The sequence below is a fragment of the Trematomus bernacchii genome, unplaced genomic scaffold (assembly GCF_902827165.1).
Source record: "Trematomus bernacchii unplaced genomic scaffold, fTreBer1.1, whole genome shotgun sequence".
NCBI classification, from domain to species: Eukaryota; Metazoa; Chordata; class Actinopteri; order Perciformes; family Nototheniidae; genus Trematomus; species Trematomus bernacchii.
Window position 1 is genome coordinate 26,017,702 of NW_022987739.1, and position 26,540 is coordinate 26,044,241.

Genomic DNA, 26,540 nt, shown 5'->3' on the forward strand with positions numbered 1-26,540 from the left:
TGTTTATTTTCGTAATATTGGGCAGCAGCAATGTCATACAACAACTGTATGTTCCAAGTGTGTATATGCAGAGGTGGGAAGTAGTGGAGTACAAATACTTCGTTTCTGTACTTAAGTACATTTTTCTGGTATCAGTACTTTACTCCACTACTTATTTTTCTGAAGAGTTTTTACTTTGACTTCTTACATTTTTAACACAAATACCTGTACTTTCTACTTCTTACATTTTCCAAACAGGCTGGTTCCTTTAGTTTGAATGTGTGTTTGGTGGCGTGATCATTATTATTTAGAGTCATTGCGTGCCTATTGATTTGAACACGATCCGTGTATCCATCATTTCCTGGTCTTCTCTAAAGAAGAGGGACCAATGAAAACGTTGTCATGTTTCCGTTGTTCAGCATGGAAACATTCATTAGCTAACAATGACATTATTGTTCTATTAATATAAAGGGAGGTCAGGTACTCTTTAAAACAGCTGCTAGTTATGGGTACTTTTTACTTAACCCTTAGATGCACGAGTGACTGGACCCTACACTCTTCCATAAGTGGGTCAAAAAGGACCCGTATTAGAATAATATGTTTTTATGCCATTTTTGTCATTTTGGTTAAGAAAAATCACTCGTATAATATTTAGTATTATATTTTGGTTCACACTAGAAATATTTTATATTTAACTTTTCACTATTTATAATTTTAGTAATTTTTGTTACATTTTTGACCCACTTATGGAAGCTTGGGGTAGTAATACAAAAACTACAATTTCTTAAAATGTACATTTAAAATTAGAATGGCATGATATCCAAAACATGTTTTTTGAGGAATAGCTGGAATATGAAATGATAAAAAAAATATAATTACAAAGATACTTCAAGAAAACCACCTCACCGGGTCAAAAAAGACCCACTTGTGCATCTAAGGGTTAAGTACATTTCGAAGCCCATACTTCTTTACTTTTACTTGAGTAAAGAACTTTAGGCAGTACTTCTACTTTTACCAGAGTATTTTTAAACACGAGTATCTGTACTTCTACTTGAGTAAAGGATGTGTGTACTTTTGGTCTGTATGTTTCAGATCAGAACATAAATCTCCAACCCCTCAAGAGTTCAATTTGACCAAAAAGGGACCTGATCGTTTCCTGTGTTTTGTTGCCCCTTTGTGTTTTGACCAGATGATCCCTGCTGTCACGGAGGAGGTCCATGAAAGATGGATTTGCTCCTGCACTCACTGCAGCTTTTTGTTGATGTTTTCATTTAGTGAACAGACAGCAGCGTCCTCGCCCCCTGCTCGGCACTTTAATCCAGGTAGAACGAATAGAGGGATTAGAAAAGATGAGACATGATGGAAGAGGGTCACAGCGTTCGGCAGGATGTTGTCAGGTGGAGAGAGGTGAAAGGAGGAAAGCTTTAATCAGAACAGCCTCTCCTGCTCTTCCTGGAACATGACGCTGATTTCTGCGGAGGGAAGGTGAGACCGGCCGGAAAATAAACCTCTGAGTGCAACACCTGCTGTTTATCCACCTGTTTCAGCCACTCTGTGTCTCCAGCTCTGCTGCGTTGTTCATGGTAAACACAGCCTCATAAAAGGTACATCTGAGCTATTCTATGGTAAAGTGTGCCATGAAAATGTCATATAAAGTGATAGTTTAATGTTATAGTAAATATGTCAAAGAATAGTATGCCTTAAAGGTTATCAAAATATCATAGTATGGTAAAAGATATAAAATAATCATGAAATAGGTCAGAGTAAGGTATGTGAAGAAGTCACACAAAAGGCCAGATTAAAGTTTGTCATTGAAAAATGTCATAGAATTTCATAAATATCTCAAAGTATATATTGTAGAAAATAAGTCACAGTAAGTTATGTGAAAATTCTAGTTTCCAGATGTCTTGACACTGCATCTCTTTGGCTTGTATCTGTACTCTGCAATCACAATAAAGTTTAATATAGAGAGAAAATGCTCCAATGAGCCGTTTAACTTGAGGTGTGCATTATGTTGAGAATACAGGTAGTTTTGAGCGCTTTAGATCAGGGGTGTCAAACTCAATTTCATCGCCGGCCACATTAGCATTATGGTTGCACTCAAAGGGCCAGTTGTAACTTTAAGATTATATAGATATATAATATATATAAAATAATGTATTATATTACATTATTGCCTCTGAATTGGATTATTATCGGATAGGGTAATAACTTTATAATTAACTACGTCTGAAGGCAAAAGTCTATGGCAAATAATTGCAAGTCTCTTCAGTGCGCATGTCACAAAATGAGATGCATTGTGGGACATGTAGTTTATGGGCAACGTGCTTCTGTAAAGCGGCATGTAACCATATAATAAACTAATCATATTCTTTGCAAGCTCTTACATTAAATGAAGTCGCGGGCCGGATTTGGCCCCCAGGCCCCCGGACACCCCTGCTTTAGATATTACACCAACTTGTGAATGCCAGTCAAAATAAAAAAATACACCCTCAGATTTCCTTATTTTCATCTAAAGTAACAGACAGAGAATCAGCACTTTTGGAACAGGGCTGAAGCAGAGGGGATTATGGGATGCTGCAATGATCTGTTTGGTGTTTGGAGCCAAACACTTCAGAGACATGTTTTGTATATATCTGAGACCTGTGATATATTGATGAAAAACAGTATAATAGGCGACCTTTACATGGGAAAAAAAACATGGATTTTACCTCAAATAAACAAATTATTTGCTACAAGAACAAAAAGAGACTTCACATAAACTGAGAAACAGATTTACAGAAGAAAAAAGTCATTTTAATAAGTGTGTATATGCATATATATATATATATATTAAAAAATCAGCATTGTACAGTAAATCTGTTGTCCAACCCCATCCGATCACTTTGAAATCATAAAAAATATATATATACATTTGCAGGAAGTCAAAGATTGGCTCAACATTTGATAACCTCTGAAATAATCACAGTTCACTGGTTGTCTTTGTAACTGAAACAAAGTCCAGAGTTGTATTGAGGACCTTTTTCACAACTCATTGTCATATCCAGTCTTTAAATCTTTATCTTTGTAAAAGCACGAGGTGAGAACAATCACTTTACGTGGATTCATCTCGCCTCCCTATCATTTATTATAGAAAAACAAGATTTTTAAGACATTAAAAAGTTGATTAATGTTGTTGAAATCTACTTCATTCTCTTCACAGGGTGATTGGTTGGTGATTTTAAACAGAGGACACCATCTGAAATGTCTCCTCGCTGGATGATGAGTCTTTCAAATCCAACAACATGTGAATTGAAATCTAAGAAGCCTTTTCTGTAGGGATAATCTCTGTGACTTGTGCACATGTGTCATGATTCAGAACATTTTAAGACAAAGAGCTGAGAGGCTGCCAACAGAGCGGGACAGATTTAAAGAGGCGCAGATTGAGAGACTGAATGAGAGATTCCTCCCAATAGAGAAACACACATTTGTTGTGATAGTGTTCAATCTTTGGGTGGCAGACAGCCGGGGTTCGCTTCGTTATGACCGATTTAATATTTAGACACTTAAAAGGAATGTTTTAAAAGTTTAGTTGATTTGATTTGCAATGACCCTGATGAGGTAAACCCACCAGTCCCATCATAATGCAAACGACATGTGCTTAGTGAGAACACCAAGCAAAAAAGAGACAAAATTATCAGTTTAAAGCGGCCCTATTCTGCTTATTACAGGTTCATGTTTGGACTTTGTGCCTCTGTGATGTTTACACGCTTTAATGTTTCAAAAGGTCTTTTTTTGTACCTCTTTTCGCCCTATGTCTGAAACCAGAGCCCAGTCTGCTCTGATTGGTTACTTGGATGGCTCTGTTGTGATTATGAAAACCCTTTGAATGCAGAAAAACAAATATAACACCCTACAGGAAAGGCAAAACCCCACAAGAGCATAAACAAATGTGAAACTCCATTGGCAAGATGAGGAGAAAAATCAGTACCCTTTAAAAGCGAACATCAGAGGAAGCAGAGCAGATGACATTAGCCAGCGTTTCAGAAAGAGATAACATTGTGGGGCAATGGGAAAGCAAAAACATGAGACAATTGTTTTAGAAAAAGTTGTAATAAAGTGAAAAATGCACACGATACGTTCCCAGAGACCCTTGGTGATTCATTATAATGTTCTGCAACCAAAAGTCCAAAAAGTGTTCAAAATGTGCCGATCCAAAACAAAAAAAGCAGCATGATATTTGAGAAACTGAAAGAAATCATTGACGATTCATTGATCCGTTGATTGAGCATTTGATTCATTGTTTCAGTGCTACTTTTATCAACCGTAGTGACAAAAAGGTGGGTAAACCAAATGAATACAGTAAACTAGTGCTGCCTTCAAGACACACCATAACGTGGGAAATTACAAACTTCCTGCAAGAAAACATGTTGTCTGGATTTGAAGCGTTTGGTGATATTTAGATAAAGAGTTGGAAGGGAAGAGGGATACCACGTTCATATTTGTGCATTAACATAAAAGGTAAGAACCTACCAGCTCCTTCAAAGCTCACAAACGTACAGCTTGTTTGTTTAATTCGTACAAACTAAATGTAAGACGTTTTTTCATTTATTTAGCAAACAAATATGAGTGTTGTCGACCGTCTTATTTAATGAAAGCCAATAGGTAATGTAGAGTATTCCTTTGAGTTGAACATTGCTATTTGTTGTGATATAAAGTTGATTCGATGTTACCTAGCTAAGCTTCAATAGACAGAGTGTTTCTCTCCTCAGGGTTTCTCTGATTGTGACTGCAGGACAGAGGCGGTTTTTAACAACGGTGTTTTCCAGCTTCAGCCTGAGAGAAACTGGAGGAGACGATGTGGAAATCCAGACCGACGTCATTTCACTGCAGCATTTGAAAAAGTCTGATAATATTCTGAGCGCAGACGTCTGATACGACCGCACGATGGAAAACGCTTTGAGGCTTCACATGATACTTCATATTGCGGGAAGTTTGAGCAAAAAGCAGTCTTGGTGTAAGGCATAATCCAGAAACCAGATCCACGAATAGTCTGTGGAGAGAGAGAGAGAGAGAGAGAGAGAGAGAGAGAGACCGCTCAGCCGACCACAGGCTGCTAAATCTGTCCTTTTGGCAGAAACAGAACAAAAGGAGAGTTTCCCAACAAAGGGTCAGAGCCTTCAGGAGGTCAGGAGGTCAGGAGGTCAGACCACACCGTGAACGTGAAGGTTCCCACTTTACGAGCTGAAAACGTGTCGTTACTGGAGGGTCGAATCGATCTGCTGTCACAGACTGGAGGAGTGGGAGGGGTGGTACGGTCCGTTTACCTGAGAGAGAGAGAGAGAGGGGAAGGAGAGAGAGAGAGAGGAGAAGGAGAGAGAGAGAGAGGAGAAGGAGAGAGAGAGAGAGGAGAAGGAGAGTTAATACAGAGTTATTTAAATGGTAAAACCCACAAATGGTCAATATGGAGAATAGAATATACATTTATTTGTCATCATACAAAGTACAACATATATTGCATATTGCATATTTACACTTACAGTCTAAATATATATTAGTAAAATAGCCCAGTGTTTCCCATACATTGATTTATTTGTGGCGGGCAGCCACAATTAAATATCGTCCGCCACAAAAAATATTTTTTTATTTTGGTGTTCTAATGGATAGTGAGGTGGGCTGATGATCGGAAGGTTGCGAGTTCAAATCCCACCTGGAACACCACCACTAGTGTGTCCGTGAGTAAGGCACTTAGCCCTCAGTTACTCCAGGGAGAATGTCCCTGTAATTGGTCATTGTAAGTCGCTTTGGAATAAGGCGTCTGCTAAAAGCCTAAATTGTAAATTATATTTTTGGGAGAATAGACCCCACAGATCCTCAACTCCGGTGTGTCTCACTCATTAACAACGCAACACAGAGCAACGAGAACGTTGTCTACAGTAGCCATGAACTCGCATGTATTTTGTTTTTTGAGGGGGGGGGGGTGGATGCGTGGGCCACCCGAATAGGTTAAGGTGCCTTTGGCTTTTCTTGCCGGGGGGGGGGGGGGGGGGGAAACACTGTAGCCATAAGTATGTCTAAATAGTAGTGCTTGAGGTAGAACTGTTTCAATAATATTTGTGGGAACAGATTAATAATCCATGTGTGAATGTGTATTCTGTAAAGGTTAAAATAACATCCACAAATAGAAAAAAGATTTGTAAACTCCCCAAAAAATGTTGCAAATATAAAATGGATCTGAAAATATAAAAAAATTAAACTAAAACTGTGAATACATTAAACTGATTTACAGATGAAAAGCTTGAATATCTTTCAAACGTTTTCACTTTTGATCAGCTTTTGTAGATCAAGCTTATATTAGTGGTTGTGAGCATTTGAATTTGTCACACTGATGACATGATTTCCACATGTATAAGTAGGAGCATGCAGTCTGTATACCATATTGGAAACTGAGCTTGTTAAATGAAGCTCCTCTGTTACCACTTGCAGCAATAACGTAACATTTTATTGCATGCTTTTTCATTTTGTCTTTATATAAATATATTTGGGTGTGTCAGGTCGAATAAGGTCTACAAATGAGAAACTCCTCTCCTTATTGTGGCGGCAGATGCCTCGGCAAGTCGTGGCATCTGTGGCAGATGCCGGAAGTACTTGCCACTGCCTGCAGATGCCACGAAATGAGCCAGGCCCTACTGCAGAAAACAGTGGCTGAGACCGAGTGGTGCAGAGGGACACATCCTTATTGAAAGTGTTGAAAGGAAGGAATTTCCTCAAGTTTTTGGCAGAAACCCCAGCAGTTTATCATCAGAGGACACAAAATGTCCCTTTTTTTCCCGTGCAAATTAACTTCCTCTTCACTGTCAGAACCCTGATGCTGTGCCAGGGCAGACGCCAGAGAAACAGTTCTATCAAACTAACGGAGCGAGAGCTGGGCGGGTTTTTCTCTCTGAGGAAACACCATCTCCCAGGTTTAGTTTCTGTTCAAAGAGCTCCTCAGTGAAGTGGAGCGGGTTGTTTCTGTACTTCATGTTCAGGGCAGCTCTCCAGGTAAACTATACTTAGCTCACATGTTGCTCTCTCACGCTGCTTATCGGTGTCACTGATAGAGTGTTATATCATCGTGAAATACCATGGGACACGGGGTGGGTAGGTGTGTGTCTGTGTGTGTGTGTGTCCTAGCATTACCATAATTGTGGGGACCGACATCTGTTTACACAGTCACATGTGGGGACTCGCCCCCCTTATGGGGACAAAATGGAGGTCCCCATGAGGGGAATCATTCATTTTAGGGTGAAGACTTGGTTAGGGTTAGGGTATGGTTAAGGGTTAGGGTTAGGGTAAGGTTAAGGGTTAGGGTTAGGCATGTGTTGGTTATGGTTAAGGTTAGGATAAGTCTCCAGGAAATGCATGTAAGTCAATGTAATGTCCCCTGAAGTGATGTATACATGGTATGTGTGTGTGTGTGTGTGTGTGTGTGTGTGTGTGTGTGTGTGTGTGTGTGTGTGTGTGTGTGTGTGAGACTGGTAATACACTTTTAAACTTTGTCCTAAAAATACATGTTCTTTCCGCTCTTTAAGAAGTTTTTATCCTGCATGAATGATTGTTTTTGGGTACTTGGGGGCAACAAAACATGGACATATCCTCACGCTTTATTGTTAACAGTTATTTATTATTATTATTATTATCATGGATATTATTATTAAACAGAAGACCTTTAATCAAACCTGATGATAAAATTAAATCACGATTAAAAGTCATTCTAAAAAAGAGCTTTTCTCTGTTTTTCGTCTCTACCATCTCCTGAGGAAAATGTCACTGCTAGCCTGTAAATATGTCTTTTCGGTTTGGTGCAAACCAGGCAGTGTAACGTGGATTGTTAGCTGCCTGCTGCAACCAAAACACATGTGAAGTAAAACAGTTAAGAGTGACAGCAACAAAATGAGCTCCACTCACTATAAAGCCAATATCAATACAAATATTCTTCTAATTCTGATTGTCTCCGGTGAATAATGATCTGTGCTCACAGCTTGTATATGAAGTGGTGTCTGTTTCTCCTACACTTTTCGCAAACAAAAGGAATCGTTGCTTGGATCCCAGCAGAAACGTAATTCAACCCAGCAGAGCAAACTATAACAGAAACACACTTTGGTGTTGAGAGGAACTTTATTGACCCGTTCCCTTTCTGGCTGCAGTCCTGAAAAACAGGGAAATGCTCGGGACTAAAGCCTTCAGGGAGGCCGGCTCTTTATGTTCACTTTCTCTCCGTTTAGTTCCCGGCAGGAGACTGAGAACGACCCAGAGCCATGGAGGACAACTAAACAGTGAGAATGATTAAAGACTGATCGGTGTAACAACTAAAGCAGCATGTCACCTTGTTCCTACTTCCCGTACCAGGTCAAAGTTCATAATGGGAGGCTGTGGCTCAGTGGGTTAGTGCGCTGAACTTTGAATCAGGGGATAGCAAGTTCGAGTCCCACTGCAGTCAGCATGTCGTTGTGTCAAGACACTTCACCCCAAATTGCTCCTGTGGGGATTGTCCACAGTACTGAATGTATGTAAGTCGCTTTGGATAAAAACGTCTAACAAGTGACATGTAATATAATGTAATAATATATTGTGAAATAATCTATTATTAAACCCCTAATATGTGCAGTCTGTAAGCATTAGGACTGTCTTGTTAAAGCTCTGTTTGTCTGGGAGTTCAAGATTGGACTCTGAGCTTTAATTCGACTTAAGTACGTGAGTAAATGTACTTAGGTTGGCTATTATTTAAGTATTATATAAGATTAATTATATAAACTGTGGTAACTAAGACCCATCTATTTATTTGGTTTTTAATTGAATGTTATTCATTGTTATTTTATGATTTTATTCTTGTTTTATTGACTTCTGTTAGTATTAAGTTTTCTTTTATTTATGTAATATTTAAAAGCCATGTGTGAATGTGTTTATCACCTGGGAAGTGGAGGTGTTTTGAAGCAGTTTGTGTTACCTTATGTGTACGTAAAGTGCTATATAAATAAAGTTTTGATTCAATCAGCCAACGATAAGTACATAAACAACTGCAAAGTCAAAATATATAGAATCAGAAACTCAGTTCGCCAATCACAGATCACGACGTATAAAAACATGATCACAAAAACATTTTAAAAAGGTCACTCTTACAAGGCATTACAACCGAGTATGAAGAAGCGTATTTAAGAACAGTGACCTCCTCTCGCAGCCCTAAAGCCTCGTTAGATCAAAGCTTTTGATACGTATGACTTCATTCAATCATCTTCACATCAGACCCTACATTTCAAGGGGAACTCAACACAGAGCATCCTGGGAAATCTCACTTTAATTGAGTTTGTTGCTGATTTATAAGTTTCATTTCCTAAAATGCACACACACACAATAAACAGGTCATTAGCTGATTGTTCCTCCGCTATTCTCTGGTTCACATCAGCAGTAAGGAAGGCATCAGATGACCGGAAGAGATGAAGGAAAGCTGATTAATAGAGCTGGGAATAAAACACACAAGGGTGTAAAGTTCAAGCTCTTCATTGTTTAGGATTTGGCTGACGAGGGGAAGTCTGCAGGAGTGTTCTGTTTCCAACACAATAAGAGCGGAGAGGCTATACAAAGTATTGCATGTTTTGATACCTGCAAATTCTAAAGACTGATTGGAAACACAAAGAGAAAGCTGCACACAGATAGACTAATACAAGGAAGTCAAAGTTACGAGTAAAAGGAAGTCGTTCACTGACACCAAGGGTGTTTCTCAATGTCGAGGACGCTTGCTTGGTAGCACATGTCTTCCGAGTCACTTGCTTCAGAAGCGAGGCAAGAATACTTCCTGGCATTCGGAAAACAAAGAGTGGAACAGGCGAGCAAGTGTGCGTCATATGAGAGGCCCCGTCTTACATCTTCCGCCACAGATTTGGGGAAATTGGTCCGTGCGCAAAGCATTGTGGGGATTTTAACACCGCAGAGTCTACACATGTGCAGCCTCGAAATTTCTCCAAACGAAGTACGCCGGGCTCGGTAGATTTCCAAGTATGCTGGACATTGGAACAGTCCTTCGGTGGCACTCGATGACGTAGCATGCTTGAAATAGTGGCTCTGGAGCAGCTTTACTCGACATTGAGAAACACCCCAAGTCTTGGAAACCAGAGCTCTTTAAAAGCGGAAATATGCATATTTTTCAAGTCAAAGACAGGGGGTGTTTCTCAATGTCGAGTAAAGCTGCTCCAGAGCCACTATTTCAAGCATGCTACGTCATCGAGTGCCGCCGAAGGACTGTTCCAATCTCCAGCATACTTGGAATTCTACCAGCATACTTCGTTTGGAGAAATTTCGAGGCTGCACATGAGTAGACTCCGCGGTCTTAAAATCCCCACAATGCTTTGCGCACGGACCAATTTCCCCAAATCTGTGGCGGAAGATGTAAGGCGGGGCCTCTCATATGACGCACACCTGCACACTTGCTAGCCTGTTCCACTCTTCGTTTTCCGAATGCCAGGAAGGATTCTTGACTCGCTTCTGAAGCAAGTGACTCGGAAGACATGTGCTACCAAGCAAGCGTCCTCGACATTGAGAAACACCCAGGGAGAGCAAACCAGGAAAATGTTTCTTTCAAATGCAAGATGTATTCCAGATATCTTTCCAGATACAAAGCTCAATTGCTTCAACACCTGTTAAAGGAGAACTTAAAGGATTTTGGAAAGGACTTGGAGTTTGCTAATGATTTCATAAAGTAGTTTAGACTACAGTCATAGAAAAGAGTGAGAGGGTTACAGATCAGGTGTTTTCAAAGTCTGAGACTGTGGGCCTAAATAAAACCTTCAAGAAGGCTTCTCATTAACCTCCTAAGTTTACCGTCTTTGTTTTCCGCGTACTTCCTTGATCATGCAATCATGCTTATGTTATCTGATCTTAGATATTTACACATGAGCTGAAATAGACTAATATTGCCTTTGGACAAAACTTCATACATAATAATACATTTGTTCCTAAGGCATTCATTATACCGATATTTCCACCAAAATAATATTTAACACGGGAAAACCCACAGAAATAGGCGATCCTTTCCCATCGCTAAAGACCAGTGTGACTTTTTTTTCTGGTTGCTTTGAAAGAGAGAATATTGATTGTGTGTGTTGTACAGAAACGTACATGAATATTAATTGTCCAAACCCCTGTTTATATATATTCCTCTTCGATGCACGTCACATATCATTTGCGCAGGGAAAGGGCAGAAAGTTAGCCGGGTGTCGTGTTTCCATGACCCCTTCAACCTGTTCTATGTGAGCTACTTTTGTTATTTAATGTCATATTTTAGCGCTCCTTAAAGTGTTTGAAACCCTCTGTTATAGAATACGTGTCAACGACATCTCTGTGTGCATCTGTGTGTGCATTATTGATGAAAGTGTGTGTGTGTGTCTGTGCGTGTGCGCTGCCTACCCGTGCGTCATAGTCCAGGACGAAGGGAGGGATGTCGATCTGCTCCGGTTGGATGCAGGTGAAGAGCTGCTGCAAGGTGTCCAGGTAGCGAACTTTGTCCTTCAGCCCCGACACGCTGAAGGTGGTGAAGAACCACGTGGAGACCTGGGGAAAAAGACGAAAGAGGGATGAAATACGAAGGGGATATTTCATGCGTCACAGATGCCATTTGCTCTTGATTTACCAATAAACTAATCTTGCTTAAAGGTCCCCTATTATACTGTTTCTCATCAATATATTATAGGTCTCAGATATATACAAAACATGTCTCTGAAGTGTTTGGCTCCAAATACCAAACAGATCATTGCAGCATCCCATAATCCCCTCTGTTTCAGCCCTGTTTCAAAAGTGCTGATTCTCTGTCTGTTACTTAGATGAAAATAAGGAGCCACTCCCCACGCCCCTCTGAGAGATATTTGGTTAAAAAGAACACAATAGGCGCGTTCACACCGGAGTACTTTTCCCACTTTAGTTCCGATATAGTTCCGAAATGTCGCGTTCACACCAAAAAGAGCCGGAACTAAAATTAGTTCATGAGAACCTTTTTACCCACTTTTCCGTCAGTTTTCCGTCCCTGCTAGAGAGCAGGTACTTTCGTGGGGGAAAAAGGTTCCTATGTCTCATTGGCTGGGCGGATTGCGAACCACGCCCCGTAAAACTGGCAGTATACGCCGTGAAGTTGTTTGCGGCCTGCCAGTAAACCCAAAGCAGAAGAAGAAGAAGTGACGTCAGCGGCTTCAGTTGCGTAATCTTCCCTCAGGGACTTATTCCGGTGTGAACGCGATCTGTACTTAGTTCATGAGAACTAAAGAGTTCTCATGAACTAAGTACAGATGAACCTTTGTGGGAAAAGTACTGCGGTGTGAAAGCGCCTAATGGTGCTCTAGGAGGAGATTCAGGTGATACGGTGGGGGGGGGGGGTTACCTTGGTTGGTGATTGGCTAATGGTTACACAAGCCAAAACATCGTTATGACATCATAAAGTGGCCAAAATCTGATCAGCTCATTTTCAGACAGGTTTTTATATAAATGGATCAGGACAAAAAGAGAGAGAATCTTTTTTCCTGAAACTTTCAGAGTCTCTTTTCACAGAGAGGACACATGGTGATGTAGAAGAGACATGAAAAAGAGGATTTAGCATAATAGGTGACCTTTAAGACAAAAACAAGAGTAGACAAGAGACAAGAGAACATTTGAAAAGCCAACAACAGAACTAGATTAAGTTGAATGAACTTTTAATGATCCTAAAAGAGATGTTTAGCAAGTGCAGGAAAAAGTACAGCATTTCTTGTAAACGGCAAAAAAACTGATAAAACCCAGGCGACTAAAAGAGCTCATATCTCCGCCAAGGCTTCACAATTATCTAGAAATCTCGATAAGAAAAATAATCATGTTTAATACGAGTAAAATATTTAGAGGTTATTATTTCTGGACCATGATACGTTTCGGTGGAAGAGCGGCGGATAATTATCCAGATTTTTGGAAGAACCTTTATCTTGGGAATGTTTGGGGTTTGTCCAACGACTAATAATTAGAAATGTTCAGACACATGAGCACAGAGTTATTTAAAATAATCATGTTGCTGGGGTGGTTTTGAAGGGCTGCTGTTTTTATGAAATTGCACAATGCTTTTACTGAAGAAGTCATGGCAGCAAAAGTTAGGTTATTTTTGTTTGAAGAGGCCCGATTATACTTTTTGAAGTGTTTTCTCTTTCCTGTTGGGCGTTATATAGGTTATTTTAGTTTGAAGAGGCCCAATTATGCTTTTTTAAAGGTTTTCTCTCTCCTGTTGTGTGTTATAAGTTATTGTGCATGTAAATGGTCTGTAGAGGCTAAAGTTTCTCTCCCACACACTCCCCCCCCCTGTCTGAAAAGCCTCCATTGGACTCATTTGTTTACTTCAGTAAAATAGTGACGTCACTAAGTAACATTCACGCTGCTATTTGCTAGCGCTCCAACACATTGTACGTGATAGGCTAAGGGGCGGGACATCTCTAAGCGGTTGACCAATCACAACAGAGCCGGCCAGCTAACCAATCAGAACAGACTGGGCTCTGGTTTCAGACAGAGGGTGAAAAGAGGTGCAGCAGGCAGTATGAGAACAATAAAGAGCTTTCTGAACACTAAAGCATGGAGACATGTCACAGTAGAGCATAATATGTCCACTTTAAAGTCAATCAAATTTAAAAAAGATTGGTTAATGTGTTAAGGTTTTGCAAAACAGAGAGTAAAAAGCAATATAAGAAACTATTCTGACATTATGAGCCAAAACATATAGTGAATAATTCAGTTCATATGAATGAAAATAAACGGAACAGCAATAACACTATCACCAACAATAATACTTTCAACACTACTAGTTTACTTTGAATATCTTGTACTGGCACAGAAATATATACAGTGATTGTATCCTGTAGGCTTGAATATACAGTAATCTGTATATTGTAAATATGTAAATGTAAATATGTAAATAGGCTGTGGCTCAGTGGATAGTGTGCTGGACATCGAATCAGGGGGTAGCAAGTTCGAGTCCCACTGCAGTCAGCATGTCGTTGTGTCCCCGGGCAAGACACTTCACCCCAAATTGCTCCTGTGGGGATTGTCCTCAGTACTGAATGTATGCAAGTCGCTTTGGATACAAGCGTCTAACAAATGACAATAATAATAATAATCAATACATGACAGGACGTTACCTTAGAGCGAAATGTTGGATGTACAAAGTAGAAGGCCTTCAAATTCTTCTTAAACCTGCAACACATAAAAGGAAAATAAATGACAGAAAGGACTGACTCATTACTTTTTAAATACAACAGATAAGAGGAAAATAACAAGTTGAGTGAGAATTATGACCATGACTAAGATGAAATCAAAATGATTAATCCGCTGACAGATGAGACGGGACGTGAATGTAATCACTGTGTTTTTTGGGACAGAATCTCACACCTTTGGACTCAAATACAACGTCTACAGAATCAGCTCCAGGCCGTCCATCATCAGCTGAACATTCACAAACATCTGCAGGAAACCAACCTTTATACAAAGCCTTTGAACAAACTCATCAACCCCTCTTTGAAAATTCACTTTTTCCGCTTACAGCCTGAAATCAAAACTTTCATCAACATTCCAGCTTTATGTACAAAGTCTTTCAACAATCAACTGATGAACAAAAACACAATTGTACAGACTTGGAAATGTCAACAGTGCACTGATTTAATACTTCATAGGGTTTACTTCATGTTCACTTCAACACCTGTTGCTTTAACAGTCTGTTCAGATATGTCACAAAATTGTTGTTTAGTCAAATTTCGTGGTGAGTGGCAATGGTCTTCTCTCTTCAAATCCATGCAGAGATGAGCAATAATACATTTTAACTGGTCAAACATAAGCAACGTTGCAAATTGTGGAAGTAGAGTTATTTAATGATTCTACATTGTTGTATTTCAGTCAAGGCTATCACTTGGCTACTCAAGGACATTTTCCATCTTATGTTTCAGCCACTGTGATGTTTTTTTGGTGGTGTGTTCAGGGTCTCTTGCTGAAAGATGAACCAAAAGCATATCTTCATCTGTCAATCAATGAGCTGCAGGTTTTAAACATGAATGTGCGTGTGTGTACTTTGCAGAATCCATCTTTCCCTAATACCTAACTTAAGTCGTCGCTGTAGAGAAACACCTCATGCTTCACAATCAGGATGCTTGGTTTGCTTTTTCCATCAAACATAGTGCTTGGAGTTCAGTCTTTTAAAAAAATGACTATAACATTTTTTATCAGAATCTTCAGTGATTTTCTTTTTGCAAACCAAAAATGAGACACAGTTTGTCCCAGCTTTGTGTGAGCAAACTTAACAATAGACTTGTAAGGCCTTCAAAGTAACCACTAGCCTCTGGGTAGCTTCCAATATCATATTCTCCTAATGTGTGGGGAATCCGAGGGCAATACAATAGAAAACACTTTTAAATGTTTTTGCATCCTTCTTTTAAACTTGTGCTTTTCAAACATTAATCCTGAAGCCCTTTTGAAAAGCACTTGTGTGTAAAGTGCTTCATGTTACCTTTTGCTGTTGATGGTTATAATGTGTACAAAGTCAGATGATTTGTTTGAATATGCAGGGAACATGTGTAGTGTCACTTTGTGGAGACTGCCTAAGGCCAATGTACTTGTCTACAGTGACGAATCCCGATGGACCGGTACTGAAGTGGGCCGGTCGGATAAGTCACTAGCAACCCCCCCCCGTTGATGACAATTTACTAGCGGTACCGAAGTGGGCCGGTCGAGAGTCCCGGGCTGATTTTTAGTCACAGTCCGCCCCTGCTTGTCTATTAACAATTAACCATCTTTCTACAGGAGATAGTTATTAAAGAGCCTGAAGAGTGTGTGCACTGATCGGCGTGAGTAATATTGACTTTGAGTATATAAATAAAGCATTTCTCCTGTCTATTTAAACACTTCTTAAGGTTTGTTTTAAATACAACTCAAATGTAAGCCCCTGATCCTAAACAAATATTGCACCCTGACCCCGATATATATTTACAGTTTCTATTTCCTTCATGCTATAGAGCTCCATTATTGTCCCAAAATCTATTGCCATCAAATATTTAATGCTCTGAAAATGCAATAGCACTTATTTTGTCGCTAAATCATTAAATGTCCAGCTGCTACACTACATAATAATTAGAGCAGCATATGGATATTCATCCCCTGCTGAAAATAGTCCTCCCAAAAAGCACAATATCCTAAAATGAAACTATATATTTGTGATCTGCTTTTAAAAAATCCTTACAAAGTTGGATAACAGTTGAATCAATGCTGTGTCCAATCACTCTGTCATAGTAGCGCCAAATGGACATATTATCGATTAATAGAAAGACGAGAGCTTACAAGTTCAATGTCATATATAGAGAGGCGAAGTCCAGCCCTTCTACTTCCCTTATTTCGGAAAAATTATGTATTGAAGTCAACGGGGAGAGAAAGATTATCTTTCAATCCCGTTTGAATTGTGCCACGAACTACACATATGATGTTTGTCAATCTTAAAAAATAATTTCAATGTCAAAAAAGTCACAGTTTGTCGTAAAACTGTTGAAATATAAGACGATGAAAAATACGCAACTAGAAAGACTACACATCCCAGTAAGTGATGTCATTAACGTTACACATTACACTCGTGTCACTCACCGAAACCTTGTAAAGCCGGTCCCGCATGCTGGCTCTCAGGCCCTTAAAGGCCCCTACACACCAGGCCGATATCGGCCGTCTTGCGTTGTTTGGCGACAACGGGTTCCTTGTCGCCCAAAGTCAATTTGGTGTGTCCCGAACCCTCGGCCGTGACACGCCTTATTTGGCCTTTCACGGTCGACACTCGGCCGATTCAACATGTTGAATCGGCCGGGTGTCGGACACAAGCTATCGGGCCAAGAAACCACTCTGATCAGCTGTTCAGCTAGCAAATGAGAAGCGAAACGGAAGTGAGGGACGTAAACAAACGATTAAAAAAGGCACAGGACAGCAGCTAAACCCCAGCAGGTGATACTTAAAAGACATCAAACATAGCCCTTAAATGTCCTCTCTTACCTCCCACACATAGCAGGGACATCTCTGATATCGGCGGGAGCGTCCCCGGCTGTCCTCTGCTGAGAGCTCCGTGATTTGTTTGGTCAAGTCCGGTTTTTCATCTCATCGTAAATTTAGCAAGAAGTGGCCATTATTACATTGCTGACTCAATAAACTACACACCCGCCAGAACACTGCGATCATCAGATGCAGGTCTATTAACTGTGATTTTATAGTATGTCTGCACTTTATGTGCTCATTTCATCATTCATGTATTTTTATATTCTAAAACATGTTTTCGATGGACGAGAGTGAAAATGGAACGCACATGCTATTTGTTTGTTTATATCAGTCTGTTCTTCTTCTCTGTCTTCCGGTTGTTGCCTATTTTGAATGACGAATACACACTACCGCCGCCTGCTGGTAAGGAGAGTTATTGCCACTCACGCATGTGCAGTTCGTACGTGCTCGGCTGAAGTCTTTGCGGTGATTTCCAGTGCGACACACGGCCAAGACGCAGGAGAACTCGTCGATGGAACTGTCGGTGTCGGGTGTCGGCGAGTTCTCTGGTGACTGCCTGGTGTGTCAGGGCCTTAAGGCCGCTACACACCCACCTGAGACCAAAGAACGCGTACCGAAGACGTCCCGACTTTTACGTCAGCTTCGTCGCCTGCGTCCGCTACGCCGCCCGCCTACGAACACACCGCAAATACTTCAGTCGACGAGTGGCAATAACTGTCCTTACCAGCAGGCAGCGGTAGTGTGAACAGCCAATCAGAGTGATTGGGAGGTGTGAAAATGTGCCGTAAAGAGACGACGGTGCGGGACACACCAACCTGAGTAGGGCGCCGCGAATGCCCGACTGCCTCTGATGGCCTCGGACTCCCAAAATCGGGTTGGTGTGTAGCCAGCTTTACGGAACCGACTAACTCCCCTTGTGTGTATGTACAGCTCTCAACATGCCCAGACTTGTAGTGATTTTCACCTCGTTTAATACTTTTCGCCTCATTCTGAAAGAAAGAAGTGAAATGTGCCAACGTGACGGCCGTCTTGGTGTGTGGTGCGAGACGGGAGATGTAGTTCATTGAGCGGTTTCACACAAAAAAAAGTGTTACTTCACAGTTTTACGACACATTTGAATTTTTTTGACTTGCAAAATTATCTTTTAAATTGACAAACATCATATGTGTAATTCGTGGCACAATTCAAACGGGATGGAAAGATAATCTTTCTCTCGCCATTGACTTCAATACATAGTTTTTCCGAAATGAGGTCCACCGGAAGGGGAGGGACTTCGCTTCTCTATAGATATTTGTGAATATTTTAAAGGAAACTTTCAACATGAACATTCAACATTTGTTGGGAGGAGTACAGATACAGTAAAGCTGTTAGAGAGAGGAACACGTTTTAATACCCCAATGCCAGGTGTCATGCCATTTAAACATGACTTACTATTTAATGTCATCAGACCATTTAATAAATAGGCACACTCTGCACTTAAATGCAACACAAGTCATTGAATCCAACAATGAGTTCACTGGGCAATAATTTAACCGACGGATGATGAATAGTTTTTTCAGCTGGATGGGTTATTCTGTAACCACAATAGCAGCGGTTCATCCAAAGTTAAATGTCTCAACAACTGTAAGATTGATGTTCAATACAATGTGCAAAGACGTTCATAGTCCCTCAAAGGACTCGCTGTAATTATTAGACTCTCACTCTTCCTCCGGTGCTGCCATGACATCAGGATGTGTCAACCTTTTATTGGCAATGTATTGTAGGTAATAAGCAATTCGTTTCTACAGCTACAACATTACAATTATACAGTCAACTTTGTACACACGATTTCAACTATTCCATTCAAATGCCCTTTTTGGAATCACCAATGTATGTCTTAGTTTTCTACAAATGTTTCAGTAATCTTTGTCAGGCAGATGTTTAATTTGATAGTGTTTGTTAATGCAGTCTCCACAGTTTTGCAATCTTCAGATGTCAGAACCGCATAAAGGGATATTACAGATGTTTTCAATGACTTCTCTGAAATCATTGTATTACTTATAGTAGATAGCAACTTAGGAGAAAGGCTCAGAAACTAAGCAATGCATTTCTGTGGCAGTGGGGAATACACACACTGCGGATAAAGACCGTTTTCAACTCCAGTTCAAACAATCCAAAGTTAGACTTAATTTTAAGGCCAAAATAGCCTGCAAAGGAAACTCATTTTAGTGACTTGTACCCATGATCTCATTCCCTGAGCTCATGGCCAGAGGAGAGTATTGGAATAGACTGGTAAATGGAGAGCCTAACCTTCAGATAAACCTCTTTAAATCCAGCCAAAACCAATCCAGTCTGTCGATCTCTCACACCATAACATCACTCATGAAAAGGAACCCCAAGACACTTGAATTTACTCAATTGGGATAGCAACTCAGTCTCAACCAGCATGAGGCATTCACTCCTTTTCTGGCAAGGTACCATGAACTTATCTTAGCCACTTCACCCTCTGCTGCAAATCACCGCTGGAGGTATCGGTCCAATGAAGCAAGAAAACCACATGCTCTGCAAAAAGCAGAGGAGCAAAACCAGTAAAAGCCAGTAAAACCAGTGGGAAAAACATTCTCAGCTGCCTTGTTTAAAAGATGGGTGCCACTTTCTGCAAGTCTAGAGTTAGTGTCTGTTAATTAGCTGAAAAATAACCTCTTTATGACCAACAAACCCTGAAGTAACCTTAACTGTGATTACAAACCAAATATAAGCAGTTTTTATAGACTGGAAAGTCATCTGTAACGCACTCAGCACTGGACGTGAAGACTTCGCAGTTCATTTCAAGGCAGTGGTAGATATTAATACGCCACATTTGTGACAGTTTCATTGTAATCCCACACACACATGGTGGTGTTTTGACTGTGGTGAGTGGTGTTTATTCATATAGCACAAAACAGTGGGCCAAGACAAGGAGGAACTTGGTGTTTCGGTTGAGACATTTACTCCGAAGGGAATCACGAGTACCAAACTATGACGTAGGGATTTCTACTCTGGACAAAAATAACAAAAATCAGTCAACTGGAGAAAGTAACCAGCGTCTCCCCAGTAAGACGGACAGTTTTGGAAACTTTTGTGATCATGTTTGGCTTTTAGTCTGCTGGTTGAGTTGTCTGGAGCCAGCATGCATCTGCAGCAAATCAATAGTCTGATGGGTTGAGCATGCGAGGGTCACCGAGTCCGTTCATGTGTTCATTCAACACTGCCTCCAGAAGTCAAAACAGCAGTAAATACTTGTGAAGTAACTAAGAATTCAGGCATGATTAGAAACTGTCAGCCTTTTATAACATATATAAATAAAAGTTGTTGTTTTAAATGACATGTGAACCCTTAAAATGATATAACAAAGACAGAGTGTCCAAGTGAGACAGAGTTTTATGCTTTAAGGTTCATTATATTTTACTGCTCAATGGTGAAATTGGCAGTAATTAGAAATAGAAACAGTCGTATTACTCAGCTGTGTAATGATGGATAGAAAGGACAATTAAGTTGTAAAAAAGAAGCACAAACAGACTTAAAAACTATTCCAAAAAAAGAAACTATTATGCTTTTCTTCTTTCCTTACACTTAAAACAAGACAGTTACTGTATATTTAACATTTAAGATTAGTATCTGACCCCCCCCAAAAGATAATAAAATCTTAACATCTTCTATTTCTTCCCCGCAGTGTTGCACGGGATAAAATAATAATAAATATAATACATTTTGTAGTCTTTCAACAACCTTAAAGGTCTCCTATTATACTGTCTTTCATCAATATATTATAGGTCTCAGATACAAACCTGTCTCTGAAGTGTTTGGCTCCAAACACCAAACAGATCATCCCATAATCCCCTCTGTTTCAGCCCTGTTTCAAAAGTGCTGATTCTCTGTCTGTTACTTTAGATGAAAATAAGGAGCCCCTCCCCACGCCCCTCTGATACCTCTTTCACACCAACGCAACTCCGGCTCAAGCTCCGTGCTAGAGCTTTTCAGGTTCAGAACCGGTTCTTCGGTTTAGCTCCGGCTCTTTTCACACCGCCCAGAGTCCGACTGGTGCTGCGTCATTGCGTCATCGTTTGCGTCATGACGTAACCGTTTGCGTGCCTGCTTCATAAAGCCAAACCGCGCGGAAACCCCTCACAGCTCACACCGACAACAACAACAATGGCCGATTGTGCTCCAGCTTCCTCTGTACCTCTTCGGAAGACCAGATTCCCAGTAGGTTGCTGGTCTCTTCAGTGGACCACTGCTGCTTGTTAAGTTTCTCCATCGTTGTGTACAAACTGGATAAAACGCGGGCTTTTTGTTGTTGTTCAGGAGTTCATGTGTAATGCCCCTGCCCCGCCTCGACGTAAGCGTGACGTATGCCGTGCTTTTGCAATTTTTTGGTGCTTGAATCGAACCGGATTCCGGAGCTAAGAGGCTAAGAGACTGCTCCGCAGCGGTGTGAACAGGAAAACCCGGTGCTTTTCAAGCTCCAGCTCCGAACCGGCCCTGAAACACCGTTGGTGTGAATGAGGTATGAGAGATATTTGGTTAAAAAGAACACAATGGTGCTCTAGGAGGAGATTCAGGTGATAAGGTGGGGGGGGGGGGTTACCTTGGTTGGTGATTGGCTAATAGTTACACAAGCCAAAATATTGTTATGACATCATAAAGTGGCCAAAATCTGATCAGCTCATTTTCAGACAGGTTTTTATATAAATGGATCAGGACAAAAAGAGAGAGAATCTTTTTTCATGAAACTTTCAGAGTCTCTTTACACAGAGGGGACACATGTTGATGTAGAAGAGACATGAACAAGTGGACTTTGTACAATAGGTGACCTTTAAAGCAAGCAGAAATATTGCTTTTTTATATATATAGATTTGTCGTGTCGTCTGAACCCAATTAGGCTTTTGTTGCTCGCAATAACTTTTGAACGGGAGTGTCCAACGACCCCCCAGAAAAGCTGATAACACATTTTTGTTGCTCACTGAATCATGGAGAGCTACCGATGTCAAACATTTCAGAGGAAACGGGAGCCAACCAGGATCCAATATCCAATTCAAAAGCTGCACACATTCAATAAAAGACATCTGGCTTTCAACACACCTAATTAAAGTCTAACAAGTCTCTCTTCTTATAACAAGTTCACATGAAATGCTAATGTTTGCAGAGAGTTTGTGGGACTTGACATTAAAAGGTGATTAGCATTAAAGCTGCAGCTCTCTGTGAATCAGCAGCGTGTATTAAAGGAGTCATGGTTAACCTCTATGGCTGAATGTGGTTTCCCTTTACTAAAGAAACAGGAAGCTGAATACAGCATCTTCACTCATATTTTACCATCTTTTCTTTGGCTTTCTTAGTTCTCTGCTGTGTGACTGAAGTAACTCACAAATGACTCCTTTTAGCCATTGGGTGACAAATGACTAAAGTAAAGATCAAACATGAGGAATTATGTTTGTAAATGTTAAAGTCCTAAGGGCGTAATTGACTGAATGTTCCAGACAGAAAAAGGTTTAGTAAAAGGTGTGACGAAACATAATGAGGGGCCAGTCTCAGAAAGAAATGAAGAGAGAAACACGGGGGTGTAAAAGGTGCAACATGACTGCATGGAGTTTCCCTCTCACACAGGAAGCTTGTTCGGTTGTGGGTTTCCAGAGACCAGAAAGATACTATGAATCAAACAATTGAGCACCGGAGTTTCTTTTTAAGAGGTTTCCAAGTAAGAAAATACAAAATGTTTAAATAATTGCAACTTGTCCATCAAAAAGTACATCCTCTTGTTTGAGTAAAGTCTGTTCCAAGATCTTTTAGGAAATGTTTGAACTTATTTTTTCTTTTTAGTCGAATGAGTCCTGTTTATATTTTTGATCTTTTCCTAAAAGCATATACAGTTGAGAGCACTTTTGAGTCACATTTATAATCCCAAGATGTACAAAGCAGATCTTTATTTGTATGACTGTTCGGGTAATAACTCACTTTAGTTTTCTCTTCCAAATAACACTGACCTGGGGCTTTTCTTTCAGCCAGTCTTCTTACCTATCTGCATGTGTTTCCTGCCCATTATGACAAACAAGAATGACATCATTTGAAATGCATTTTTCCTTAAATTCAGCCCAAGTCTATCACATACCTTTAAAGGTCCCATGTCATGGCCATTTCTACTGATCATATTTCCATTGTTGAGGTCTACTAGAATAGATTTACATTGTGCAATTTTCCAAACTCACATTGGTTTCTCATACAGCATCTCTGTAAAGTATGTGTATTCACTCTCTGTCCTACACGGCTTGTTGGAGCTCCTGCCCCCCCCCTGCTCCCTGTGAGCCCAGTGTGCTCTGATTGGTCGGGACGTTGCGAGGCTCGCTGCTCAGTGAGCTGGCTTACTGGTGTGGTTTCCGGGTCGGCGAGACAGCGCGGAATTCATCCTGAGCACACACACAAACACTCACAGCCGAAGTAAAAACAATAAGTGTGGCTTGATATCGAGTAAGAAAAAGGTTTATAAACGCTGTGAGAATGGGTCTGTGGAGAGCATTTCTCCAACCAGGGAGCTCATATGCAAGTCAATGGGACTCCCTGTTAGTTGAAAATGTACGCTAAAGGTCCTGGTGTGTGAGGAGCTCCGCGGATTGGTCCATTTTGGTAGAAACAAATGGAAAAAGAGAAATCTCCAACGAGGCGTTCTGGGGCAGCATAGACAGGTCTTTTCTGTGTTAGAGTTTTACTCGCTACAGGGTGTACTTTGAGGGTTTGTGACTCTGCAGACCGTTTACATGCAGCCTAACATAACCCTAACGGGCCGTCTCCACGGCAGCGTTAAAAAAATCTTGGAGGTGGGCGTATCTGAAGCTTGAGGATTTTTTGCGAGCAACCAATCACATGAATCTCCCGCCCGCGACATACGAAGCAAAAAAGCCCGAAGTAAACTGGATATAAACTCCCCAAAACAGGCGAAAACCTACCACTGTCTCTGCCACCTCCCTCCATGCCTGGCTCCTCCGGTTTATATCCCGGTAGGTCTGGTCATAAAGCACCGGGTGATTGATTCGCTACCGCTAATTTCTCCTCCATTTTTTGGAATATGAGGAAATGACCTGCGGTATTTCTCTCCCAGCATACACGCCGTTTGATTGGCTAGAGCTTGAACTGTCAGATTTGCGTACACGGGATTTGATTGGCTGACGCTTCCACCTCAGCCTCAAAAGTTGAACATTGTTCAACTTTGGATCTTGAAAATCCTGAGAATCTCCGCTCGCCTGCCCACAATGCATTTCGGCGAAAGCGAAAAAAAAGTGACGTCACCCCATTCAAAGTGAATGGGCAGAAGCGTTTCAAGATTTTTTAACGCTGCCGTGGAGACGGCCCGTAACCCTAACCCTAACCCTTCATAACACACAAGGGGACGGATAATAACCGGAAAAGCATGACATGGGACCTTTAAACAATTATAGGACGTGTTGAAGAACATACTATGCTAGACCATATAAAACATGTTGGCCAACTCTGATGGCTGGGTAACTCAATAAACTATTCTTTATTTGATTATTTCCAGGATTTGTCTCTTCTTAAGCTTGATAAGTGGAACTCACTGAAGGCTGCAAACAATTTGATGCCTTTTTAAGCTGGCCTGGTACTAATACAACATCTGACTACATGTGTAGAGTATTTAGTGTGTCGATGTGTTTGTGATAGTTAGCATAGTCTGTATCTGGAATACAAATAATACAAACAATCTTTGAAGTTCAGATGATTCAGGTCCAGGTCTGAATGCTGCGCTGCATCTGGCTGGTGTTTGACACAGCATGGCTGACAGATTGCCATTCATATGTTGATGTGAAGATAAGTAGGATTATTTTTCAAGTTTGCCTTCAAATATGTGACACTGGCTGTATCGTGTACTGATCTAGAATAAGATAGCTTGTCTGTATCTGATTTAGATCCATTTAAAGACAGTACTTCTTTATTTTTCTGTGTACTTTAAATTAGATTGCACCTTCCTGTTACCTCGTTTACTTTCCTGGCACTAGGTACATTTGGTTTTAGCACTTTATAAATTAATCTTTATTGTCTATATTTATACACATTTCTTTATTTCTACTGAAACTCCTGCAGAACACGTTCCCTCCGGACATTTCATCTCTAAATCTTATCACTTTTCTTCAGGAGTTTTATTTTTTTTGATCAGCTCCTGGAGACCCGTTCTTAAACAAATATAATGTCTAAAAGTTATTTAGTCAAGGGATTCCTATGAGCCGTCTACTCAAAGCAAGCTCATTACAAACATAGTCTTTTAAAACGTTGAACCCTGTCATTAAGGCCGAGTCACAGCCGATACATCACCCCAAGAACACGCTCCAACTTTGTGTTTCCTGTTCCAAATATGGCCGCCAGATTTCCAAAACCCGCAGTGAAACAAGCCCGTTTTGCTTTTCCAAAAGTATAAACAGTGTAACCTTGGCGGTGCGATGCTGCAGCAGGAACAATGTATCTGAACTTGAATGCAGCTGCAGAATTCAGGAGAAAAGAGAAGCGCCAGAAGAAAGACAAACCAGGGTCAAATAGCAGCCAAAGCCTCACAATACATTCATCATGAACGACTAAAAGTATGTACTGTGATATTAAAGATTATTGCACCTGCCCAGACTTAATGTCGTATTACAATAAGCAGACAATTGACAACAGAAAACGCCCGAGAGCTTTCAGAGCCGTCAGATTCTGTTCCATCTGTTCCTGAGAATTTTCTTATGACTTTTTAAAAGAAAAACTCTTCAAGATTTATGTTTGATATGCAACTCTCTGGCAATTCAATACTGGAGATGTTGGCGCTGTCCAGCAGAGCAAATGACTGCAAACCCAGAAAATACAACACAGATCATTAAAGTCGTGGCGTTTTCTTATTCAACCATTGTGTGTGTGGCAGAGGGATGAGACAAACCTGAGAGACTTAATCAATGTCAGATATAAATAGATCTGTTTTAAGTGATCATATTTAACACACATGTTGTGCTTTTGATCAAAGAAACCAAGTCAAATAACTGCAAAATGTAAAAATATTAGTACAAAATGTTGCCCGTGTATTAGATGCTCATGGTCATCTGACTTTTTGTCCCATTTATGAACCCATTTAGGAGTTGTAGCACAGTTGAACTCAAGAGTTTAGAGTGTTATACTGACTTGGCGTCCACGATGTCGTAGAGGTTCTTGAGGAACTCTGAGTCGAGGTGGTTGTGCTCTCCGGTTAGCGTGTGGAAGTAAACCATCACATACTCCTTCACTGTGATGTGGTCCATCACGTGGATGAAGTACAGCAGCGCCTGCACACACACACAGTGAATCAGTTACAGACTAATAAGGTGCAAACACGCTTATAGCAGTGGATTCTATACAAGTTTATACACATTCTTTCAGAGTTTTATATCAATATTCATTTTATAATGTACAATGTGTGTGTTTGAGTGTGTGTCTGATCTGTTGATATCGTGTGTGTCCTCAGGGGTAGACTTGTGTGGCAATAATATGGAAATTACCAAAAAGCA

General features: G+C 40.5%; 1 protein-coding gene across 2 annotated transcripts in view; it reads right to left on the bottom strand.

Annotated features, from left to right (window-relative positions):
- Positions 1–2,753: 2,753 nt before the first annotated feature.
- Positions 2,754–26,540, bottom strand: part of gdap2 (ganglioside induced differentiation associated protein 2) — a 44,084-nt gene continuing 20,297 nt past the window's right edge. For both annotated transcript variants that reach the window (XM_034147418.1, XM_034147417.1), the window contains 4 exons: positions 26,179–26,318; positions 14,133–14,187; positions 11,401–11,544; positions 2,754–5,285 (listed from right to left, as the gene is read on the bottom strand). In XM_034147418.1, coding sequence (XP_034003309.1) covers positions 5,244–5,285; positions 11,401–11,544; positions 14,133–14,187; positions 26,179–26,318 — 381 coding nt within the window. In that variant the 3' untranslated portion in view covers positions 2,754–5,243. The remainder of the gene's footprint in view (positions 5,286–11,400; positions 11,545–14,132; positions 14,188–26,178; positions 26,319–26,540) is intronic.